The sequence below is a fragment of the Bubalus bubalis genome, chromosome 5 (genome assembly GCF_019923935.1).
Source record: "Bubalus bubalis isolate 160015118507 breed Murrah chromosome 5, NDDB_SH_1, whole genome shotgun sequence".
In the NCBI taxonomy this organism is placed as follows: Eukaryota; Metazoa; Chordata; class Mammalia; order Artiodactyla; family Bovidae; genus Bubalus; species Bubalus bubalis.
This window is the reverse complement of record NC_059161.1, coordinates 29,220,299-29,243,778: the sequence shown is the minus strand read 5'-3', so window position 1 is coordinate 29,243,778 and position 23,480 is coordinate 29,220,299. Positions and strand designations below refer to the sequence as shown.

The window sequence follows — 23,480 nt, the reverse complement described above, 5'->3', positions numbered from 1 at the left end:
CCAGGGGCCAACAGCGGCTCAGGCGCCGAGTACCTCCTGCTGCTGGCAGAGGCAGGGCCAGCACGAGGAAGGCACAGGGGAACCCCTGAGTGGGTCCTGTGAGTTCTAGCTGGTGGCACACTGGGGTAGCTGTGCTCTCAGGAATGGAAACAGGCCACGGCTGGTCAGACCAGTGACCCCTCTACTCAGCCTCCCCGCAGGAGGTGGGCTGACCCTGAGCTGACCTCATTTTACATTAGGTATTGTAATGGATAATTCTAAAGACTCAAAATCTTTTGAGCTCAAATTCCTGGCTCCATGGTTCCGAGTTTGCCGGAGTGGACCTGGCTAAGCAACTCTAGGTCTGAACCTCTCTAGCTGCTCTGGATTTGAACCAGCCTTTGGGAGTGGGACTCCTGGCTCCAATCACTGGGGAGCAACTCCCCCCGCCTTGGGCCAAGAACCCTCTTATTCAGGTGGAGGGACTCAAGAGCAGGAGCCCGAGGAGGTCAGAGAGCCGAGGAGGGTCTTGGCCAAGAGTTTCCAACCTTGTAATCCACCTCCTCCTTCCTTCTACGCCCTGTCAATGCGACGAAGATGCTCTTCTTTCAGTGAGCCATGCTCAACTAGAATTGGTACAAATTTCAGAACTTGTGCATTGATGTCCAAGAACTCCCTTGGAAAGAAGTCCAGGCTGAAGGTACTTTCTGGATGGACCGGACAAATGCCCCCGGCAGCCCGGGCCTGGCCCCTGAAGCTGTCCGTGTTGTTGCCTGTGCCACCCATCTTCCAGGCTCGGGCCCTCTTTTTCCTCTTGATCAAAGAACTACTGAACAGGGATGGGTACCTGGTCTCCAGAAGAGGGCCAAATGTCCTCGGGGTGAAAGGGGGTGGGTCCTAGTCAGTGTGGACTAAAAAGTGATGCTAGGAGCGGACAGGAGGGACACCAGGACGTTCACCCAGCTTCTCGGGCCCCCTCCCCGCTGACCTGATGACCTCGAGCTCTGTGCAGGTGTCCGGTAGGTCCGGGGTGTGGGACTCCCCCTTCTCCTGAGAGCTTGTGTGCACAGGGGTGGTGTCGGAGGAGGATACAGTCTCGGCCTGGTCCTCATTGAAGGGGTTGTGGCGCTGGGTGGGACTCTTGGTGGAAGCCTTGCTGCTGGTTGGGTCTGAGGTGGTGGAGCGGGGGCCACTGACAGTGTCTGTGAGGTCTCCGTCTGGGAGAACAGGAAACACGAGACAGCCCTTCAGACACCAGCTGGGGACCCCAGGCCCCAAAGCATGCCTTATCTCGGGAGGGAGGCAGGCGAGTTCTTGCCAGAGCATTCTGACCGGGGTAGCCCCGTTTCAGGAGTGGAAGCCTCCTGCCAGCAGGACGTGGGATTTGTGCTTCAAGAGCAACTTGGAGGAACGCCATTGCCACCCTCTCTGGGTTCCCCCCCTCACAGCTCTCAACAATTTGGCCGAGTTTGAGTCAAGAGCCTCAAGGTTAAGCAGGCTCCAGGTTTAAGCCCTGTGGGGGTGGTGACCTTGATGGCTCAGAAGATGGGCCGCATGCCTTGAAGGCTAACATGAGCCTCCATTAGCGCAACACGCCCATGACAGGACTGAGATACCCAAAGTCCTCTGAAGGGACCCCCACGGTGGCAGATACAGAGGGACAGAGGAGGAGAGAAGAGAACCAGGATCAGAGAAAATGAGGGCTGCAGACGCTGAGAGGCCAGGACAAGGAGTCTAAGGCTGAGGAGCTGGGGGAAGGGCAGGAAAAGAAGGACCTAGAGCACAGTGAAGAGGGCAGAGAGGGGAGAAAGGTGTGCAGAGTTGCTGCCCCCGCAGAGATGCCTCGTGGGCCCTTCTCCCCTGAGAGTCAGGTGCTGAGAACTTCATTTCATTCAAACCTCAGCCTGCCTACTGGCCCTCCCTGGGCACTCTCCCCCAGGGAGACAGGCCCTCTGGAGAGAAGCTGGTCTCTTACCCCCTCCCACGCCCTCTCAGCCCTCCCACCCTCAACTGTCCATCCCAGGTCCCTGGAACGGGACACTGAGAGGAGGGAGTGTCAGCATGGAAGCATAGGGGGTGTTTATCCAGTGGCAGATGGAAGGCCGCCCAGGCTGGCAGGATAGCTCGGGTGACGGTGACGGTTGATGGCAAAGGACACAGGATGTTCATGCCCCATTTGCCAGCCTGCGCACATCTTGCTGGCCCTTATCTGCCAGAGGAGACGTGGTACACAGGCTTCCCACCCTCAGCCTCATCTGGAAGGGCCCAATCTGGGAAGCCACGGGGTAGCTGTTTGCTGACGCAGCATGGCATCAAAAGTACACTGTCTTTTAATATAAGGCCAAAGGAGGGGGCAAAGGGCAGCTGCCAGCTCTGCCAGAGAAACACGAGTGAAATAGGAGCCTTTCTCCAAATCTCCAGGGACCCCCAGAACTTGTTTCTCAGATGCAGAAAAGCCTGCCCTTCAGTCTGAGAGGAGGCTCTTGCTAAGTCCACGTGCTCCTGTTCGACCCTGAGAGGTGCAGCTGTCCAGGGGAGGGGTCCCAGGAGGGGGGCAAGCAGATCATTGGGCGTGGTGGGGTCCGGGCTGGGATACCCATCAGTTCTGTACATAAGCCAGGGCTCTTGGAAAGGCCTCCCCAGTCCCCACCCCAGGGCCCGGAGCTGCCTCCAAATCCTGCTCTTCTCCAGGTATGAGAAGACAGAGCCATCTTAGGGGAGCTGCCAAACCGGCTCAGGGCATCGTCAGCGCTCCAGGAACCAGGAAAGTGGGTGGTCACTGCTGGGACAACCTCACCCCACCCCAGAGCCCAGCCCAGCCCGAGCAAGCAGTGCGACTGGGCTGTTAGTTCTCAGGCCACAGGAGCTCTGGAGGGCTGCAGAGGAGGGTCAGGCCCTGCTTGTCGAGTGACTGCCACAGGAAAGTAGCTGGGTCAGGAGTGGGTTAGTTGTTAGACCTGGGGGGGCGGGGATCAATGCCCAGCATGTGAGCTGCAAGAAGACAAGCAGAAAGGATAAATGATGTTATGATGGAATTCTGGATTTCAAGCTAATCTCAACTTAAAATGGGGGACTCCTTAATGCTACTCTCTTGGCCAGATAACATAAATTTATTTTTCTCAAAGCTATATCTTATTTTCCTCAAACCAAAGCTACTGCACACTCACATTACTTGGGAAAAGAGCCTCCATCATCCATGACTCAGATGGCAGCTGTAACACAGGGGCCAGCTCTGAGCAGAACCGCCGCCCCTTGGCTCAGGGTGACCAGCCGGCACCACTTCCTCCAGGGGCCGACCCTGCACCCACCCTGGGCAGAAGTGGCCCTCAGGGCCGGGCTGTTTATTAACAGGGGGTCTGGGTTTGGCCTCAGCTTTAAGGAGGAAGGATTAACCTTCTCAGAAATACATCTTCGCTTGGAATAGTCATGGGACTCCCACGAGGAGCTTCAGGGCTGTTCTCAAGGCCAGAAGTGGCCTCACCAGTAGAAAAAGGCCCAAGCATTGCTGCCACCTAGTGGACAGGGTGGAAAGATGAACAGATTTCTTTCTTTCTTTTTTTTTTAATCTTTATGGCCACGCTGCGTGAAATTTGGGATCTTAGTTCCCTGACCAGGGATCAAGCGCACACCCGCTGCATTGGCAGCTCAAAGTCTCAACCAGTGGGCCAACAGGGAAGTGCCTGACAGATTTCACTTTAGTTGACCTTAAAAATTCAAAGAGGATGTTTCAGCCGTGCTAGGGCAATTTCCCTCATTCAGACCTCAATCTCCTCCAAAAACACCCACGAGGAAGCTGTTAAGAAGTGGATCAAGCTGTCTGCACTGCCTCCTGATGTCTGTAACACAGAAGCGCGTCTGACCTAAAGGAGCTCGCAACCCCCATGTTCAAAGGCAGTGTTTTCCTGAACAATCTCCCCACGAGGGCCCCACAGCTGGTAGTCCCCTGTACATGTCTGGTGCATGACTGACACTGGAATCGGGACGGGTGATCCATGTGTCCCCAAAATGCGCTCAGCGACTCAAGGCCACGGCATAAAGGGAAGAATCTTGCACTAGGAGAAGGGGTTGGCCTAGGCCTCAAGGTCAAGTTCTACTGCAGAATTCCATCTGTCAGAACACCAGACTTGGCTTTATTATGATCATTGACATTATCATAAATAACAAGCTGATTCTGAATCATGCAGCAAGCTTGGTATGGAAAGGTTGCAAAACAGGAAAAGAGGGTAACAGCGGACTCTGTCCCACCTTCCCAGTCTGTGCTGGGTACAGACGGCACTGCTGGAAACACATCTCCAAAATCATAATCTACAAAAACGAGGGACAAAACTGAAGATTAGAAACACAGGTAGTTTGGCAGGACAGGGAGGGTGGGGGGCAACAGGGTGGGAGGCATGGGAAGAACACAAGAGAGGAAAAATTCAACTTTCCATATTTTCTCTGACCACCTCAGGGGAACTTACAAGGAGCCCACCTGCTTCTCAGCTTGGGCACTGGCCCAGTGACCTCTGACCCCTAGGAAGACCTGCGGGCAATCCGTTCCAAGCCCGGAAGAACATGGCTCCCCTGCACCTAACCTCCTTTCCTACCCCTTGCTCTCCTTCCCGCCAAACCCAGCAGCTAAGAAGAGGTGGGCTCAAGGGACACCTCTGTCGATGGGCAGTCTGGCTGCTCCCTTGAGGCCTGTCCCGCCGACTTCCCTGAGCCTGATCCAAGCAGACTGAGCTGCCATCTCCTGCTCCTATGAGAGCAATACAAATCTAGCTAACACCAGACTGAAAGTAACTGCCCTCCCCGGGAGAGAGGACCACACCACAGGCAGAAACAAAGAAGGTCAAGGTCTCAATGCTGATGCAATTCTGGGTGCCCCTGGGGCTGAATTGGTGCTTGGAGCCCCTTCGCTGGAGATGAGGTGGGGTGCAGTACATAAATGGCTCTGGTTTCCCACATGGGGCAACAGCCAGTTTTACAAATCAACACAGAAGCCAAAGGTTTGGAAGAAACCAGGCTGTTCCAACCAGCCGTTGGACTAAGACAACAAATGACTACAGACATGAGGATGTTCTTTTTTGGTCTTTGCTGCCACATGTGTGATTGCCTCTGACACGCTGTCAAGGACAGGAGGGACTCAGAAATCGATGGACCAGGGGAAATGGGGGTGAGTCTGCCTCTAAACTTTGAGACCCATTGGGTTCTCCCTCCTTCCAGGGGTTGCTTAGCCTTTTCTACCTAGAATCGAGGGTAGGACCACCCCCAAAGTGGGCGGTGCTCACCCCTGCAATGTCAGGAAGTTTCCAGGTTGCCTTCCTGAGCTTCCTGACCGCAGAGAACTGCCCTGGTGCGTGTCTACAGCCTTCTGAAAAGGGGTCTAACATTCATAAGATCTCATTGTGGCTTTTGATCGCCAGAATCAGTTCCTGAGCCACCACTGGGACTTTGAGAAAGAGAAGAGCCGGGAAGTGACTGGCCTGGTTTAACTCTGAATTTCCACCACTGGACCAGCCGAGAAAGATGTCCCCCGGCCAGGCTTACGTGGCTTAGAATCCATTCACAACAGAGGCCGGCCCCTTCCCGCCCTGGCACTCACCCTCACTAGACGGGGCGATGGCGCTGTCATCCCACTCCAGGGTGGTGGAGGTGACGGAGTTGAAGGAATTGAGGGAGAGGCTGTCTGAGCCGTGAACTGAGCTGGGGAGGCGGTCTTCAAAGTCCAGCAGGTACTGGGGCTTGTAGTAGTCGGGCATGTAGGGGGCCAGGTCTAAATAAGGGGCATCCTGGGGAGAGAGGAAGAGGCAGGTTGGGGTGCCAGCAGGCCACAGGGGCCTGAATACATGGCCTTCCTTGGACCTGCCTTCACACTCTCCCAGGCTGGTTTTTCTTTGGAAATCAACGTGCTTATGGTACTAAATCCAGAAATAAACTGCTGAGAGGAGGATTGTGAATGGTTGTGGCCCATAAGGCTGTGGGCTTGGGGCCAGGGATGACAGTGCCTGCTGGGCCTCCTGACCCTCCGTAACTTCCTGTACTCATTTTCTCCAGTTTCTACTACTTTTTAGGTCTGTGCTGTTGGAGTCTGGATCTAGGCTGGTGACCCAATCGAGAGGGGGCAGTTTCTTACATCTTGACGAGGCTGCAGAGGTGCCTCTGAAGCTCCTGGGCTGCGCTGCAATGGCTCTAGTGCGTGACCGTGACCATGACTGACCATGACCAGGAGGGAGGCTGGGAAGCAGGAAGCTGAGAGGCTTCCAGGATCCCAGGAGGCACAAGGATGAATCTGCCTTGACTCTCAAAGATTCATGTTCTGAACATGAAGGAGTATTAAGTGCTAAAATACTCTAGGTGATGTGGTTTTTCTCCAAGTTGGAACAGAGACAGGAAGGAGCCACCCAAACCAGGAATTCTGGCCAAGAGAGTCACCTCAATTCCCCTCGGCAGCCCCTGAGCCATTTCCTCACCTGAACAAACAGGATGATGCTCAAACTCAGCCTCGCCCATCAGGCTCCCTGGATGGGACCTTGGCCACCCTGCCCACCCCTCTGCCCCTATAAGCAGTGAGAGCCGGGATATCTCACCAGGTCCAGGTCAAACCGAATGAACTCCAGCCCGGATACCAAGGTCAGGAACAGGGTCAGGTGGTCATGGCTACACACCAGGGCATTCCTGCGGGGCATGAGACAGGGTCATTCATGGTGGCCCTGGGCCTGGTTTCCAGCATGGCCCTGCCTCCCCAACAAGCCAGCTATGTTGAAGTTTGATGTGTGACCGCCTCCCTCCATCCCCAAGCTGGGTGCAGCCTCTGCCCACCCCCTTCCAGCACTCTTGCCTGGGTCTGGAGCCACAGGCACTTTACTGCCTGTGTCTTCAGATATGGGGCCTGTGGCAGCTCGCGGCAGCTGCTCCGAACACTTCCTGCAGCAATGCCAGCAAAAGCTGAGCGTTCTGGTCAGGTCTGAGGCCTGGCTGGAGGGTTAGGCAAAGGCTGATCAGGCACCAAACAACTCGTGGAGCCCAGCTGGAACCTGGACTCCTGGCCAGAGCCGTCATAGGCACGCTCCACTGGCTTTCAGGCCATCACTGGTGTGTCTTCAGGCTGCCCAGCTGGGCTAGACCCCTGGGGGCCAGGCACAGTGTGGTATGTGCATGGGTAAGATGTTGGGATGAAGCTCAGGGGCACGCAGGAGCTGCGTGCATGAGACCCCGCGTCTGGACACTCACTTGACATAGTACTTGTGCAAGAGACCCAGGTTCTCCTGGAACAGCCGCAGGTAGCTCTCCAGGGAGTTTTCGTTGAGGGCCAGGTACAGCCAGGCCCGGCCTGCAAATGAAGGGCAGGAGTAAGTGGGAAGAAGGTCCAGCAGGTGCCAGCTTTCCTTGGCCTGGCAAGGAGCGGAGGGAGGAGGAGTGGCCGAGGAGAGTAAGCACCCCAACAGCCTTCTCTCCTGTGGGAGTGCCATGCCCTGAAATCTTGACCTTCCTCATCAGACTCGAGCCTGTAACTGGCCAGGAAACTTGGATTGACAGGGCAGATTGCAAATCCCAGGGCAGACTGCAAACCCCACATGGGTTGAGAAATGTAAGGATGCTGCGCTGACCCTGTAGCTGACACTGATCATAGCTCAGGGAGAGAGGCGAGACCCCTCACTCATGCTCGGGCTGGGATTCAGGAGGAGCCCAGCTCTCTTTAGCATCTTACTCTCCTTCCCCACAGCCACGAGGCTGCAGCCAGATGTCATGTGCCGGGGAGAAGCAAGGCCTTGTGGAGAGCGCTGGCATTTTAACAGCCCTCCGCCACTGGACACCATGAGGCACTTGGCCTCCCAGGTTGACCTGAGTCCCAAAGCTACCTGCAGGGAGGGCAAAGCTCCCCGAGTCAGCCTGGCTCTACTCACTGCGCCCCAGGTTGGTGGCCACGTGCTGTAGCACCTCGATGTGCTTGACGGCCTCTCTCCTGGTGAAATGAACCACGAGCACCCAGTAACCAGATGAGAGGTCCTGCAGCCTGAGAAAGTAGGACAGGAGCTGCTGTGACCTGGATGGGGCCACCCTTGGACGCTGTGGTCAGCGGGCCCACCAGCCTCTGTGTCAGCAGGAAGTGCAAGGCTGAAAGCTGGGATTCCCAGGGCACCCACAGGTCTCCTCCTCCTCCTCCACCACCAGGCCTTCACGCCATCATTTCATCTGTGGCTAATCCCTTCCCCCATCATTCATGCCTGCTCAGAGACGGACTGCTGGGACAACCTCAGATAGTCTGCAGCCCCCTTGAGTGAGACCAATGTCTTTTTGCCAGGAAAGAAGAAATAAAGGGCAGACAAGGCTAGGGACTTTCCTCTGGAGGTTACCATGGCCTTGGTCCTGCCCTGTCCAGCCGCATAGTCCTCTCCAGAAACTGCTGTCCCCTTACCCGTAGAGCAGAGCGTGGTCCAAGTGCTCACACAGACGCTGCAGGACTTTGTCGTGGTTGCGGATGGCAGGGGTCTCATCTTCACAGGCAGCAAAGTAGCTCTGCAACTGAAAGGAAAAACAAAATCCCCCCAGATTAGAAATGGACGAAGAGGAGGGCCACAGAAGGTCTGTAATCAAGAAGGTAACTAAAGGGATTTCCCTGGTGGTTCAGTGGTTAAGAATCCCCTGCCTTCCAATGCAGGGGATGTGGGTTCAATCCCAAGTTGGGAAACTAAGATCCCATATATCTGTTCACCGCAGAGAAGATCCCGCATGCCACAACAAAGACCCAATGCAGGCAAATAAAGAAAGAAATGAAATTAAAAAGAAAAAAGAAAGTAGCTAAGAACATCAGTCAAAGGATGTATCCACGATGACCAACAGAATCAACCTCGAACTGCCTGCACCAGCTGCTTTTCCTGTACCACCAAGGTACAGGTGTCAGTGGGCATAGGAAGGGCGCTAACTTAGAGCCCAGTCCCCAAGAGGCACTCCTGTGTGCTTGTCACAATGATAGCTTGATGCTGGCGAGGAAGTCATGGTCTACATGTGGGTCTCAGGTGACACCACGCTTCCAGCCTGCGCCACCAAGCTATATAACTCTAGGAGCTCAGAAGTGAAGTTGCTCTGTTGTGTCTGACTCTTTGCAACCCCATGGACTGTAGCCCACCAGGCTCCTCCATCGTGGAGTTTTCCAGGCAAGAGTACTAGAGTGGGTTGCCATTTCCTTCTCCAGGGGATCTTCCTGACCCAGGGATCGAACCCGGGTCTCCCGCACTGCAGGCAGACACTTTACCATCTGAGCCACCAGGGTACCTACAATATTATGTATACAAATGAACACACACTGCCCAGTAAATTCCCTCGCTCCGCCCTGGAGTTGGCCACATGGTGGCCTGCCTGAAGCTGCCCCTCTGCACAAACCAAGGGCTGAGGGACGTGGGCACCTGCTCCGATGGCCTTCTTGTCAGAGGCTGACATGGGATACTGGGTTTACCTGAGGAAGCTGGCTGGATATGGATCCAGGTACCCGCCAGGCCCAGGTTGAGCCCTACACCAAGAATTACACCATTCCCAGGCTGGACTAAAAAAAGATTTGGGGGCTTTCCTGGTCTATGCTATGCTATGTTGTCACTTCAGTCGTGTCCAACTCTGTGCGACCCCATAGACGGCAGCCCACCAGGCTCCACCATCCCTGGGATTCTCCAGGCAAGAACACTGGAGTGGGTTGCCATTTCCTTCTCCAATGCATGAAAGGGAAAAGGGAAAGTGAAGTTGCTCAGTAGTGTCTGACTCTTAGCGACCCCATGGACTGCAGCCTACCAGGCTCCTCCGTCCATGGGATTTTCCAGGCAAGAGTACTGGAGTGGGGTGCCTTCCTGGTCTAGCGGTTAAGAATTCACCTGCCAATGCAGGGGATGTGGGTTCAATTCTTCATCCAGGAAGATCCCACATGCAACAGAGCAACTAAAGCCCATGCTCCACAACAAGAGAAGCCACCTCAGTGAGAAGCTCACATACCACAGTGAAGAGTAGCCCCCGCTTACGGCAACTAGAGAAAGTCTGCGCACAGCAACAAAGACCCAGTGCAACCAAAACTAAATAAATAAATCTAAAAAAAAAAAAGAAATAACCTAATATTATACATGCAGAGTACATCATGTGAAATGCCAGGCTGGATGAATCATAAGCTGGAAACAATACTGCTGGGAGAAATATCAATAACCTCAGATATGCAGATGATACCACCCCAATGGCAGAAACCGAAGAGGAACTAAAGAGCCTCTTGATGAAGGTGAAAGAGGAGATTGAAAAAGCTGGCTTAAGACAACATTCAGAAAACTAAGATCTTGGCATCTGGTCCCATCACTTCATGGCAAATAGATGCGGAAAAAATGGAAGCAGTGACAGACTTTATTTTCTTGGGCTCCAAAACTGCAGATGGTGATGCAGCCATGAAATTAAAAGATGCTTGCTTGTTGGAAGAAAAGCTATGACAAACCTAGACAGAGTATTAAAAAGCAGAGACATCACTTTGTCATCGAAGGTCTGTATAATCAAAGCTATGGTTTTTCTAGTAGTCATGTACGGATGTGAGAGTTGGACCATAAAGGAGGCTGAGTGTCAAAGAATTGATGCTTTAGAACTGTGGTGCTGGAAAAGACTCTTGAGAGTCCCTTGGACAGCAAGGAGATCAAACAAGTCAGTCTTAAAGGAAATCAACCCTGAATATTCATTGGAAGGACTGATGCTGAAGCTGAAGCTCCAACCCTTTGGCCACCTAATGCAAAGAGCTGGCTCATTGGAAAAGACCTTGATGCTGGGAAAGATTGAAGGCAGGAGGAGAAGGGGATGACAGAGGAGGAGATGGTTGGATGGCATCACTGACTCAATGGACGGGAGTTTGAGCAAACTTGGGGAGACAGTGATGACAGGGAAGCCTGGCTTGCTGCTGACCATGGAGTTGGACATGACTTAGTGACTGAACAGCAACAAAACTCATATTAAAAATAGATTTGGCCAGTAGGTGAGATGAGCTGCAGCATGGAGTAACTTCAGCAGACTGATGGAGGCAAGTGCCGCTTGCTCAGCTCCAGTAAGGACAAGAAAGCCCAGATCAGAACTGAGTTCTCTGCAGCCGCCGTGAGGAGGGGGGCCTCTGTCAAGGAGCAAAGCTCTGGGAGGAAAGTCTTTCCCACTTCCCTCTGGTCTACTGCCGCCCTTCTAAAGGCCAGAGTGGGGAAGGACACACGAAGAAGAACACTCATCTGTGTATACTCATCTCAGGTTTAAGCTCCTGGCATTGGACAAACGTGCTCTCAAGTGTTTTCTGGAAGCACTGGCAGAAACGGCCTCAGTAGGCAAGACACATCGACCACACCAGCAAGCACGCGCTCTTGGCCAGAGGCCAACCATTCAGCCCCCACAACAAAAATAGCTTCTCTTCTCCGTGGCCCAGAGTAAACCCAGCGGCCCTGCTGGCCCTGGACAGGCCTCCGTCCTGCAGGGTCCGCCCCTCCTCCCAAGAGGCAAGCCCCAGGAGCAGAGGTTCCTAGAACTAAAAGAAACAGCAAAGAGCTTCCAGAAACTGCAGTGGCTGAAGGTACGCTTGCATGGGTTCCCACCAAGAACCATGACATCAGGTCCAGCTTTTTTTTTTTATGTTTTTATTTTTTGGCCATGCCATATGGCATGTGGGAACTTAGTGCCCTGACCAGGGATCAAACCCCGGGCTCCCTGCACTGGAAGTGTGGAGTCCTAAGCACTGGACCACCAGGGAAGTGCCCCCTCTCCAACTTTTTTTTAATTTCAAAATCCAAGAAAACGTGAGATCAGAGATTCTTAGATGTAAGAACTGGAAGAATCTTTAGAGATCTAGTGCAACTCCTGTATTAAGGAAGAAAAACACAGGCTTATTCATTTGTTTAAATATAAAGGAGCCATACCCATCATAACACTTGAAAAATATGGAAAAGTTTAAAATTTTACTTATTTATCTTTAAACAGAGAAAGTGACTAAAGTCAAAGAAGGGTAAGTCCTTCACTTTGATTTTCAGCTAAGTGAGGGAGCCATGGCTGGAACTCAGACTCCTTTTTCAGGTCAAGATACCTTAAAACAAGATATATTCTAAAAGCATTATTTGCTCATCATAAAAGTGTAAGCCACATGGAAATGTGTATGTGTGTGTGTGTGTGTGTGTATGCATTGTTGTGAAAGTCGCTCAGTTGTGTCCTACTCTTTGCGACCCCATGGACTATATAGTCCATGGAATTCCCCAGGCCAGAATACTGGAGTGGGTAGCCTTTCCTTTCTCCAGGAGATCTTCCCAATCCAGGAATCAAACCCAGGTCTCCCACATTGCAGGCGGATTGTTTACCAGCTGAACCACAAGGGAAGCCCTGTATATATGCATATATATATACACACACACACACACACACACACACACACACATATATGAAGACCTCCTCTCCCTGCTCCCACTGTCAACAGCTTGTATGTATGCCCTTCCAACTCTTTTCCTGCATACAAAGACTTAAAATAAAAGAGTGAAATGGGATCATGCTGTACTCATTGCTCTGAAACTTGCTTTCTCTTAATATATCAAATGTATACTTCCATATCATTACAGAGAAATCCACTCCATTCTTTTTTAACAGCCACAAGTGTATTCTAAAATATGCTGCACCATGCTTTAACCATTGTTAGATACAGCTACTGTCTTCACTTCTTTGATATTACCCAGAACACTGCAGCACACATCTGGGGATGCCTGGGTGGCTATTTCTGTATGGTAGAACAGAACAGTATACAGAGTGGAACCACAGAGCTGAAGAACATGCATAACTACAATCTGGCTGGATCTTGCTATGCGCCCTTTTAAAATGTTGGACTTATTTACATTCCCATCATGCAGGCCAAAACTGGGGATAATTAGTCTAATTTCCACCTGTCCAGTGGGTGAAAAACAGTATCTAATTGTTTTAAATTGTATTTCTCTGATCACTAATGCAGTGGAACACCCTTATTTGCTATTTGTATTTCTTTTTCTGTGAATTGCCTGTTCACACCTCTGCCCAACCTTCTGGTTGCTTGTCTTTTTTCTTATTGCTCTGTTGATACTGTTAGTTAAGGTTTTAATCCTGTGTGTTGCTATGTGGGGTGCTTTTGTATTTGTTCATCTTTTGCCCAGTGTGAGTTGACCTTTCTTTTTTCCTTTCTTTTTCAACTGACCTTTAAACCTTGCTTATGGTGCTTTTTTACCTATTGAGAAATTCTTATTTTTTGTATAGTAAAATCTGTCCATTTTTTCCTTTATAATTTCCCATTTTCCCCAGTCTAATATTATAAAAAGTACCTTTATTCTTCTATAGTTTTAGGACTTTCTTAGTTTCTTTTTTAATGTTTAGATTTTTATGTATGGGATGAGGTAAGGATTCAGCTTTATTAATTTCTGGATGGATAGCCCATTTTCCACATTTATTGGTAGTCCCTTACTGATTTGTGATTTAATATAACATTTTTCTAGACATCTTGCTATGGACAGAATGAGGCCACTCCATCTGCAACCATCCTTTTTCAAAAGTGTTTTGACTCTCCTGGCATATTTTTTTAGAATAACATTTCCCTATAATTACTTTCTGGATTTGGAAGCAAATTATACTCAGTCCAGAGATTATTTGGGGAAAAAAATGGTATTTTTGCAATACCAAGTCTTCCCACCAGGAACATGAGATTTTTAAAAAAAATTTAACTGATTTGACTGTGCCAGGTCTTAGTTGTTTCATGGATCAACTTAGTTGTATCAGGATCCTTAGTTGTATCATGGGAACTCTTTTGGTTATGGCATTCGAGGTCTAGTTCCCTGACCAGGGATCAAACCGGGTCCCCTGCATTGGAAGTGTGGTGTCTTAGCCACTGGACCACCAGGGAAGTCCCTGGAATTTTTTTTTTTTTTTCATTTACACAGGTCTTCTTTTATATCCTTTGGTTAAGTTTTCCAACTTTCTTTGGATAGGTCTTGTACATTTCAAGGGGGTGTTGCATACGTATACATGGTAGGAAGAGTTAGGGAAAAGTCTGCAACCAGGGAACAACTTCTGCAAAAGGTATAATAGAAAGAGTGTATAGCGTGGTGGTGATGAGCCAGGGCTCTGGAGAGGAAACACGGGTCCCAAGACTGGCTCTGCTACTATAAAGTTAAGTATCTCTGGCAAATTACTTAACCCTCTAACCCTCACTTTTTCTCATCTGTAAAAGAGGTTAAGAACATTGTTTAGAGCTAAGCTGTCCAATACAGTAGCCACGAACTACATGTGACTCTGAGTTTAATTAAATTTAAAATCAAACAAAAGTAAAAATGCAGTTCTTTAGTTGCACTAGCCCCATTTCAAATGCTCAGTAACCACACATGGCTAGTGACTACTGTATTGGACAGTGCAGATGTAGAACATTCCTTACTGCAGAAAGGTCTATTGGTTTAGGGGATCAAATGATATAAAGCATGAAAAGGCTTAGCATGGACCTTGGTAAGCAAAAAATGCTCAATAAGCATTAGCCAAGATTATTAAGAATAATGAAACCACGGCGATAGTTCATGCAGCATTGTTTACAGTCGCCAGGACAGAAGCAGCCTCAGTGTCCATCGACAGATGGACAGATAAAGAAGTGGTGTATATGCAATGGAATATTACTCAGCCACAAAACAAAATGAACAAACATAAGGAAACAGAGACTTATGGCTACAGAGAACAAACTGGTGATTCCTGGGGCGGGGGGCGGGGGCAATGGGTAGGCAAAACAGGTGACAGGGATCAAGAGTTACAAACTCTCGGTTATAAAATAATTCACGGGAAGGGGACAGAGTCAATATTATAATAGTTTTGTACGGTGACAATGTGGTGATCATTTTATAGTGAATAAAAGTACTGAATCACCATGTTGCACACCTGAAACAAATATAGTAAGTTAATTATACTCCAAATAAATAAATGGAAGGAATATTCCATATTCTTAGTTACACCGATGACACGGCACTTAGCCAAACATCAGTTCAGGGTCAAAGAAGACTCAGCAATGCTCTCTGCTCTCAAGAACTAGTATTCCTAGCTCACTAGCAGGTGGCTCCAAGCCTATCCTTTCACCACTCTTTTACAGCAGGTTGACAAAGCATTTCCATCATCTCAGGGGACAAGGAGATCTTCAATCAATGCGACAACCCAGCACAGTTCTTGAGAGGGAACAGGAAGGAGGCTGGGGATGTCTCTGAGTCAGTGACGAAAGAATTTTAGGAACTCGTCAACAGCTTGAGCTCATACTTTGGAAGCTGTTCAGAAAGTGCGACATCAAGGTGAACAACCAAGGTCTCCTCCCCGCCACCCCTGCCCTGGCCACAGAGCGGCAGCTGCCAGGAACTACTTATGGTACCAGGAAGGTCACAGGCTCTGAAAGTGGGAGGAGAGCAAATATCGAAGCCTCATTTGAGGGCCCCTGAGCAAGAGAATCAGTGAAATGGGGCTAATGAACACAGCGCTGCCCGGATGCACAACTGCCGAATCGTATTTAAAATTACTCCTTAGTTAGACACAAAACCTGTTGGAGCAGCTACCACTGGCTGTAACTAGAGCCATCATTAAAAAAAAAAATTATTTATTTGCTGCATCAGGTCTCAGTTGTGGCACATGGGGTCTTTGCATCTATGTGAATCTTTCGGGTGGCACACAGACTCTAGCTGTGGCATGTGGGATCGACAGCTGCAGGGCACAGGCTTAGTTGCTCTGTGGCGTGTGGGATCTTAGCTCCCCAAACAGGGGTCAAACCCACGCCCCCCACGCTGCAAGGTGGATTCTCAACGGTTGGACCACCAGGGAAGTCCCTAGAGCCGTTGTTTATGGAAGGCTTGTTATGTGCACTCTGAAGGTGGCAGACAACCTGGATTTAAATGTGGGCTCTGCTGCACATTCATTGTGTGACCTTGGGCAAGGGACTTCACCTCTCTAAACTGTCTCCTTTTCTCTCAGCTGTGTCGTGTGGCATATGGAATCTTAATTTCCTGACCAGGGATGGAATCCATGCCCCCTGCACTGGGAGCAAAGGGTCTTAACCACTGCTTTGCCAGGGAAGTCCCTAAACTCAGTTTCCTGATCTACAAAAACATAGGTTGTGTGAGGGTTCAGATAATACCTTAGTTGTATTTATCAAAGTGCACAATGCCTTGAAAGCACTTAATAAATGTTAGCAGCTACGATGACATACTTTACAAACACTTCTTAACTTTACCATCACAGCAACCCTATAAAGTGGGTCACAGAGCTAGTCAGTGGCGGAAGCAGATTTTAAATCCAAGTCTTTTCATCCAGCCTAGCTTCAAGATCCCCAAGTGAATGGTGCATATAAAACATTATATGCTGTTCTAGTATGTTGTAGGAGAACCCGAGAAAGCAAAATGCAGTCCCCTCTTCTTTAAGTCACAAGCAGTAAAAAGCCCATGGTGCACATGAGTGCCGTATCTTCTGAAGCTCTGCTTTTTGGAAGATGGATGGAGGAGGAAAAGGCTGCTGTGGCTCCTTTAAGAAGAAAGCCCACAAACTCTCGCCATCCTTTTGCTCCACGTGGGCATCTTCCCAGTAGTGAGGAAGTGGATGGTCTGGTTAAACAAGCCAGAGCTGCTCCAGGAGGAGCCTTCCCCACTTCTGGGAAAAAATTCATCCCGCCCATCAGATTGTCGAGTACTTCTTTTATGCCCATGAAAATTTGGGGAAAAGGCCCAAAACTTCAGAATCAGTAGGAGTCTAGAGCAGGGGTCAACAAGCTATGGCCAGTGAGTCTGCCTATTTTTGCAAATAAAGTTTTATTAAAATGGCCACACCCATTGGTTTTGCATTATCTACAGCTGCTTTGGCGCTATGAGGGCCCAACTAAGTGGATGCGACAGAGGCTGTATGGCCCACAGAACCTAAAATATTTACTATTTGGCCCTTTACAGAAAAAGTCTCCCAACCTCTGGTCTAGAGCCTCAAGCAGAGGTGACAAGGAATGCACACCTGTCACAGACTGGGTCAGGAGTGTCTCTTGCCCAATGCTCGGTTTAGCAGTGGCCAGAAGGGGAGGCTTGAGCCTTGAAGATTCAAATGTTTCAACAAAGGTTTATTGAGCACCTGCCATGTATATACTGATGCTATTCTTTTTTTGGCTGTGTCATGTGGCTTGTAGGATCTTAGTTCCCTGACCAGAGGTTGAACCTGGGCCCTCAGTGGTGAGAGTTTGGAGTCTTAACCACTGGACCTCTGGGTAATTTCCATCAAATGCTATTCTTATATAGAAGTCCTTGCCCTTGTATAATGTAAATCATATGCAAATATATAATATAGTGCCAAGGATTAATAATGCCATAAGAAACAAAGCAGGGGTTAGGAGTCTGCTATAAATATGGGGTCTCACTGAGGACGTGACAACAGTGGTAACTAGGGGAAGAGTACTCTCGTTGGAAGAACAGCAGGTGCAAAGGTCCTGAGGCAGGGGCAACACTAAAGAAACTGCTATGGCAACGATGTGAGTGATAATGAGATTAGAGAACAGTCAAGGGCCACAGCACGTGCAGCCATACAGGCCATTGTAAAAGAATTTGCATTTCATTCCTAGTTTGATGGGAAATTATTGAAAACAGGAAAATGTTAACAATATAATTCAATATACAAAGCTGCTCTAGCATCTATATGGTGTCTATATAAACTGGACGGCCACGGTGGAGACAGACAGACTGGCTGAGAGGCTATCCCGGTGTGGATGGATAAGCTGGGAGCTGGCTGTAGTGGTGGACGTGATAAAGGGTTGGATTTAACATCTATTCTGCAGGTGGTGCCTGATTAGATGTGGTACTGATAGATTAGATGTAGGGTAGGGGAGAAAAAAAGATGCCAAGGATGATTCTAAGGTTTTTGGTCTGAGTAACTCAATGGCAGTGCCATTTCCAGATCGGGTGGAGCTCTACATTGGCCACAATAAGTTCCAAATATCCATGTGTTGGGCAGGGGTGGGGGGGGCTGCTATTCTCTGGTGTTCCAGTATTAAGAATCTGCCTTACAATGCAGGGAACACAGGTTTGACCCCTGCTCCAGCAAGATCCCACATGCTGAGGAGTAACTAAGTCTGTGCAACTACTCACAACTACCGAGCCTGTATTCTAGAGCCTGCGAGCCGCAGCTACTGAAGCCTGCACACCCCAGAGCCTGTGCTCTGCAATAACAAGCCACCGCAGCAGGAAGCCTGCACATTGTAACTAGAGAGTAGTCCTCACTTGCCCCAACTGGAGAAACCGCGCATGCAGCAATGAAGGACCAGCACAACCAAAAATGAAAGTTAATTAATTAATTAAAAAGATACCTATCAGGTATCTAAGCGGAGATGTCAAGGAGACAGTTGTATAAGTAGGTCTGGAGTTCAGAAAGAGGTCATTGCTTGCTGTCAGTCTTTGGATGGTATTTAAAGCTGTGGAATTGGATGAGATCATCTTGGGAATGAAGAAAGAGGAGCATCTGAGCATGGAGCCAGGGCGCTCCAATGTTGGACCATGGGCCCTCCCCCAGTCTGCACAACAGGTTTACGTGGGGAACTGGAGGAAAAGAACAAGGCAAAGGTGCCCCCCACCCAGATCAACCAGAGCAGAAACTCTGGAGGCGGGGCCCAGGAGCCAGCAATTCTTTTTAATACTCCCCAGACAATCCTACAGAGAAGGCAATGGCACCCCACTCCACTACTTTTGCCTGGAAAATCCCATGGGCGGAGGAGCCTGGTGGGCTTCAGTCCATGGGGTCTCGAAGAGTCGGACACGACTGAGCAACTTCACTTTCACTTTTCACTTTCATGCATTGGAGAAGGAAATGGCAACCCACTCCAGTGTTCTTGCCTGGAGAATCCCAGGGACGGCGGAGCCTGGTGGGCTGCTGTCTATGGGGTCGCACAGAGTCGGACACGACTGAAGTGACTTAGCAGTAGCAGACAATCCTAACACCCAGCCAGGGTGGAGGATTACTGCTTTAGACTGCGAAGGCACAGCCAGCGAGGCAGGTGGGAAGTCTGGACAGTGTGTACTCCAGAAGCCAAGTGAAGACAGTTTGCAAAGGGAGGGAGTGATCAGTCCATCAGGTCATGTTCCCACATAAAGGGAGGGGTGCGAACCTTAATGAAAAGCAACAGGGGTGAAGAGGTAGAGACAAAAGCCTGGGAGGGGTCCACCAGGGAGAGTCAGAGCTTTTTTGGATCCTGCTTCAAGCAAATGAGGTATTTGTAAATTGACATCAATGGGGCAATTGGACCTTGAAAACAGGATGTATGATGACATGGAGGAAAAACTGAAGAGAGAAAAGAAGAGGAAGAAGAAGGAAGCAAAAAGAGGAGATAGCAATATAGAAAACTTTGTTGACTAGCTTTGCCAACAGGATGGCCAGAAAATGGGGGTGGAATAAAGGAGCCAAGTCCTTGAACAGGAAAGACAGGGTGGGATCCACAGCCCAGGGGAGGGGTGGCCACAGATGGGAGCCCAGGTGGGCTGGTGAGCTTGATAGTGGGGGGAGGAAAAAATTCTCATGAGAAGAAAATTTATAAAAATAAGCAAGGTCCCCTGAGAATGAAGAGAGAAACAGTAAGATTTAAAAGTAACTTTTGTTTTTAAAGCCATGGTTTCTTGAGAGTCCTTGAACTTAGGCCTCATCTCCAACTCCTGCTCCCAGACCACACCCGGACTGGCTAGACTGCTCTGGGTCCTCCTGGTGTGCTCAGGCACCCAGGCCGTGAAGAGTTAGGCTTAGCCCACCCCAGACCCTCACAGCTGGGAGGCCGGCGCTCCCTGCGGAGCACTCTGGGATGACGACAGGCAATCACGAGACGTGGCCAAGGGGACGTGGGGGTGGTGCACTCCTGCAAGCCAAGAAATGCCTGACTCAGAGCATTTTAATTAGGGTCAGTCCCACTCTCTGCTCCGAGCTGAAACAGCCAGGCCCTCTCGGCCTTGCCTCTCTCATAGATGCATAGCCATGAAATGATTTTTAGTTTTATGGTTGGTATCAAGAAATCCTTCCAGAATTGGTCCCTGATAGCTAACTTAAGGGCAGCTCTGACAGGTTAAAAACAGCCAGAAGAAAATGAGCCGGTTACAGGTGTCCTCCCATCTGTCTCCCTGGTCAGTCAAGACCAAAGAGGCTGTGATGCAGCCCAGCAAACAGACAGGGAATCTGGAATTTCGCTACTCACAGGCTGTACAGGGTGGAGGGGGTAGGGAGGCATGGGGGAATCTCATTTCTATATTTCAGAGCAGGATAAAACCCCTGCCCCAATAAAGCCAGGAGAGTCTGCGAGGCTGGAGAGACCCAGGGCTGACGACATGCTCACGTGAACCGCCCAACCACTTTGGGGCTCCATCCTCGCTCAGCACGCACAGACCTCAAACACAGGAGTCCCTCCTGCTGCCCAGGGAAGAGGTCGCCAGGTAACAGTAGCCACCCTAGTGGCTCCATGGAGACCAGATGTATTTAGACGACAGTGTTTAGAGCAGCCTCCTCAGTCCAAGTCTAGGAAGTAGAAATCCAAAAGCAGAAGAGAACCCAACTGAAGGGAGGGTGGGCCACCTGACCTCAGAGCACCTTTTACCTATTAGGCCGATGGTAGCCCTGGTCACACAAGCTCAACCCAGGCTCAGAGCCACCATGAGCTACAGGACCTCCTGGGACACTTCATCTCTGGGGCTGCCTCTCAAGGGTTGTGGGTGCGCTGAGGGTGACGGACGAGGCCTGTGGGGAGTGAGAGGCCTCTGCCTGCCTTGCCTTTGGGATTCTAGCCACCGAGGGTCTCCTGCTGAGTCAAACCATGCCTGTGGTCCTTAGGAACACTTGCTCTTCTTTCCGAGGCAGACACTCCAAGGACAGGCAGACATCAGGATGTATGATACCATCTATTACCTTTGGGGTCAGAATGGCCCCATATCTTGATGCCTGGACATGCCCAGGGAGAGGGACCCAAGGAGGGCTCGTCCTTGGCAGAGATGGCAGGAGAAGTGTTGGGGTGGCTGCCCACCCTGATTCTGCACCAGCAGTTTGCACTGGCTTTAGATACTGCCTGTCATGGATCTGAAGAGACGGCCAGGGCTTATCACCACCTTCTCAAAAATAAATAGAAATAAATAAATAAGGCAGGCAGGCTAGAGTCTTCTAAGTCTCAGCAAAGCTTCTTAAGAACAATAATGCCTGCTTTACATGATCCAAGGAATGAGAGGCTACTGCCAACAGCATTTCTGGAAAGACGCTCCACTGGAATTGAAGGCAAGCCTGGGTGCGGGCCAGGATGAAGAAGTTTGGAATCTAAGGGCGGAAGAAACCTAGAAACCAAGTGGCTGTCCTATCGCAGCAGGACGCGGTGGCCCCACAGCAGTGGTACCAGCTCTTGCTCCCACGGCAGCGGGACGCGGTGGCCCCATGGCAGCGGTACCAGCTCCCGCTCCCATCGCAGCGGGACGGGGTGGCCCAATGGCAGCAGGATGTGGTGGCCCAATGGCAGGGTACCAGCTCCCGCTCCCATGGCAGTGGGACGCGGTGGCCCCACGGCAGTGGTACCAGCTCCTGCTCCCATGGCAGCGGGACGCGGTAGCCCCATGGCAGCGGTACCAGCTCCCGCTCCCATGGCAGCGGGACGCGGTGGTCCCACGGCAGTGGTACCAGCTCCCGCTCCCACGGCAGCGGTACCAGAATGGAGCAGAATTGTGCCTGCTGTGTGTTCTTTCAGGCTGCTGGCTAACTTCCAGGTCTTTGGTGTTTGCCCAGGGACCTCTTGGAGGCAGGGGGCCTCATGGCATCTTCCTCTCCTGGAGCCTCTCATTCAGTGGGGTGTGGGGGTAGTTACAGTGAGTGAGGAAGAGGGTCTCAGTGATGGAACTTTACTGAATGAGCTGAAAATCAGAGAAATGACCACTTAGCCAGAACCCTCATCTCCCGGGCAGGGAGGCTGGGGTCCAGAGAGGTAAGGACAGGCCCTGACCTCCTGGCTTTGCCTAGCGGTCCTCCTGCTTCACTGCAGCATCCTGGTCGGGTGTGCTCGGACACCACAGAGGGAGCTATTACTGGAGCCCCTTCTGCTCCCATTCCCTCAGGGATAAAGCAAAGGTCAGGGACACCTGCTGCCACCATCTGGAAAGTGCTCATCCCAGTGTCTTACTGAGGAGGGCAGAGCAGGAGGCGCTGGGCCACTCCCAGGGCTCTGTGGAATGGGAGCTGGGAGCTGGGGGACAATGTCGGGAATGTCCCAGCTGCTTCCTTCCTAGACAACATGAGAATAATGTCAACAGAGGCCAAGGCCCACTGGTGTCCACTGCTCCACCAATCCTGGGCAACCACAATGATTCTAACTCATTGTCCTCATTTAATCCCTCACCTGAGATCCCACCCTACCTTAGCCTGAAAATAGCTCATTTCCAAATGACAATCAATTATAATAGACTGTTAACCCAGACATCATCCCCACAGAAGAACCAATCAGAAAGCCTGCGATTCAGAAATGACTGGCCTGGTTTCTCAGTGGGCATGAAAAACCCGGTCCTGCAGCCGACGGCCCTTCCCGGGAAAGGCTTGTGCCCAGGCTGGTGACATCATAGGACTGACTGGCACCCCCTACTTGTAGGGCTACATAAAGGGTATGCTGTTTGTTTACCATGGGCCTGCATTGTTCCTGAAGCAAGTTGGGTGAAATCAATCCTTCTTAACCATCCATTTACCACTAAATATACCTAATTATACAGCTTTCTTTCCCACCTCCCAAATCACTGCTTATTAGCCCCTCTGCCAGAGTTGGTAGGCTCTCTGCTTTACTGGCAGCTCTATTCAAAGACATGCAGGGAAAAAGCTGAAAAAAGCAGGTAGCTGGGGAGCTTCCTTGGTGGTCCAGTGGTAAAGAATCTGCCTGCCACACACGTTTGACCCCTGATCTGGGAAGATCCCATATGCTGCTGAACAACAAAGCCCGTGCAACACAGCTACTATAGCCTGCTCGCCGAGAGCCTGCGCTCCACAAGAGAAGCCCACGCACTGCAACGAGGGAAAAGCCTGTGCAGCAGTGAAGACCCAGTACAGCCAAAAAGAAATAAGGAATAAAATTATTAAAAAAAAAAAAAAGCAGGTACTTGGGAATTCCCTGGTGGTTCAGTAGTTGGGACTCTGCCCCCACTGCAGGGGGCCTGCGTTTGATCTCTGGTTGGGGAACTAGGATCCCACAAGCCACACAGCATGGCCAAAAAAATTTAAAAAAAAGGTATTTGAATTATCCATGGATTTCATTTTTTGTACTTTCTCTGGGGTGTTAAGGGCTTCCCTGGTAGCTCAGATGGTAAAGAATCCACCTGCATTATGATCCAGCAATCCCACTGCTGGGCATACACACTGAGGCAACCAGAAGGGAAAGAGACATGTGTACCCCAATGTTCATCGCAGCACTGTTTATAATAGCCAGGACATGGAAGCAACCTAGATGTCCATCAGCAGATGAATGGATAAGAAAGCTATGGTACATATACACAATGGAG

General features: G+C 50.5%; 1 protein-coding gene across 6 annotated transcripts in view; it reads right to left on the bottom strand.

Moving 5' to 3' along the window:
• PLEKHM2 (pleckstrin homology and RUN domain containing M2) overlaps positions 1-23,480 on the bottom strand; it is a 40,820-nt gene that overhangs the window by 6,933 nt on the left and 10,407 nt on the right. For 3 of the 6 annotated variants that reach the window (XM_044942859.2, XM_044942861.2, XR_006551122.2), the window contains exons 2-8: positions 8,378-8,484; positions 7,866-7,975; positions 7,192-7,291; positions 6,549-6,636; positions 5,564-5,750; positions 4,225-4,284; positions 968-1,196 (exon numbers count right to left, since the gene is read on the bottom strand). In XM_044942859.2, the coding sequence (XP_044798794.2) occupies positions 968-1,196; positions 4,225-4,284; positions 5,564-5,750; positions 6,549-6,636; positions 7,192-7,291; positions 7,866-7,975; positions 8,378-8,484 (881 nt within the window). The remainder of the gene's footprint in view (positions 1-967; positions 1,197-4,224; positions 4,285-5,563; positions 5,751-6,548; positions 6,637-7,191; positions 7,292-7,865; positions 7,976-8,377; positions 8,485-23,480) is intronic. The other 3 variants (XM_045165687.1, XM_044942862.2, XM_044942860.2) reach the window with 2 other exon arrangements.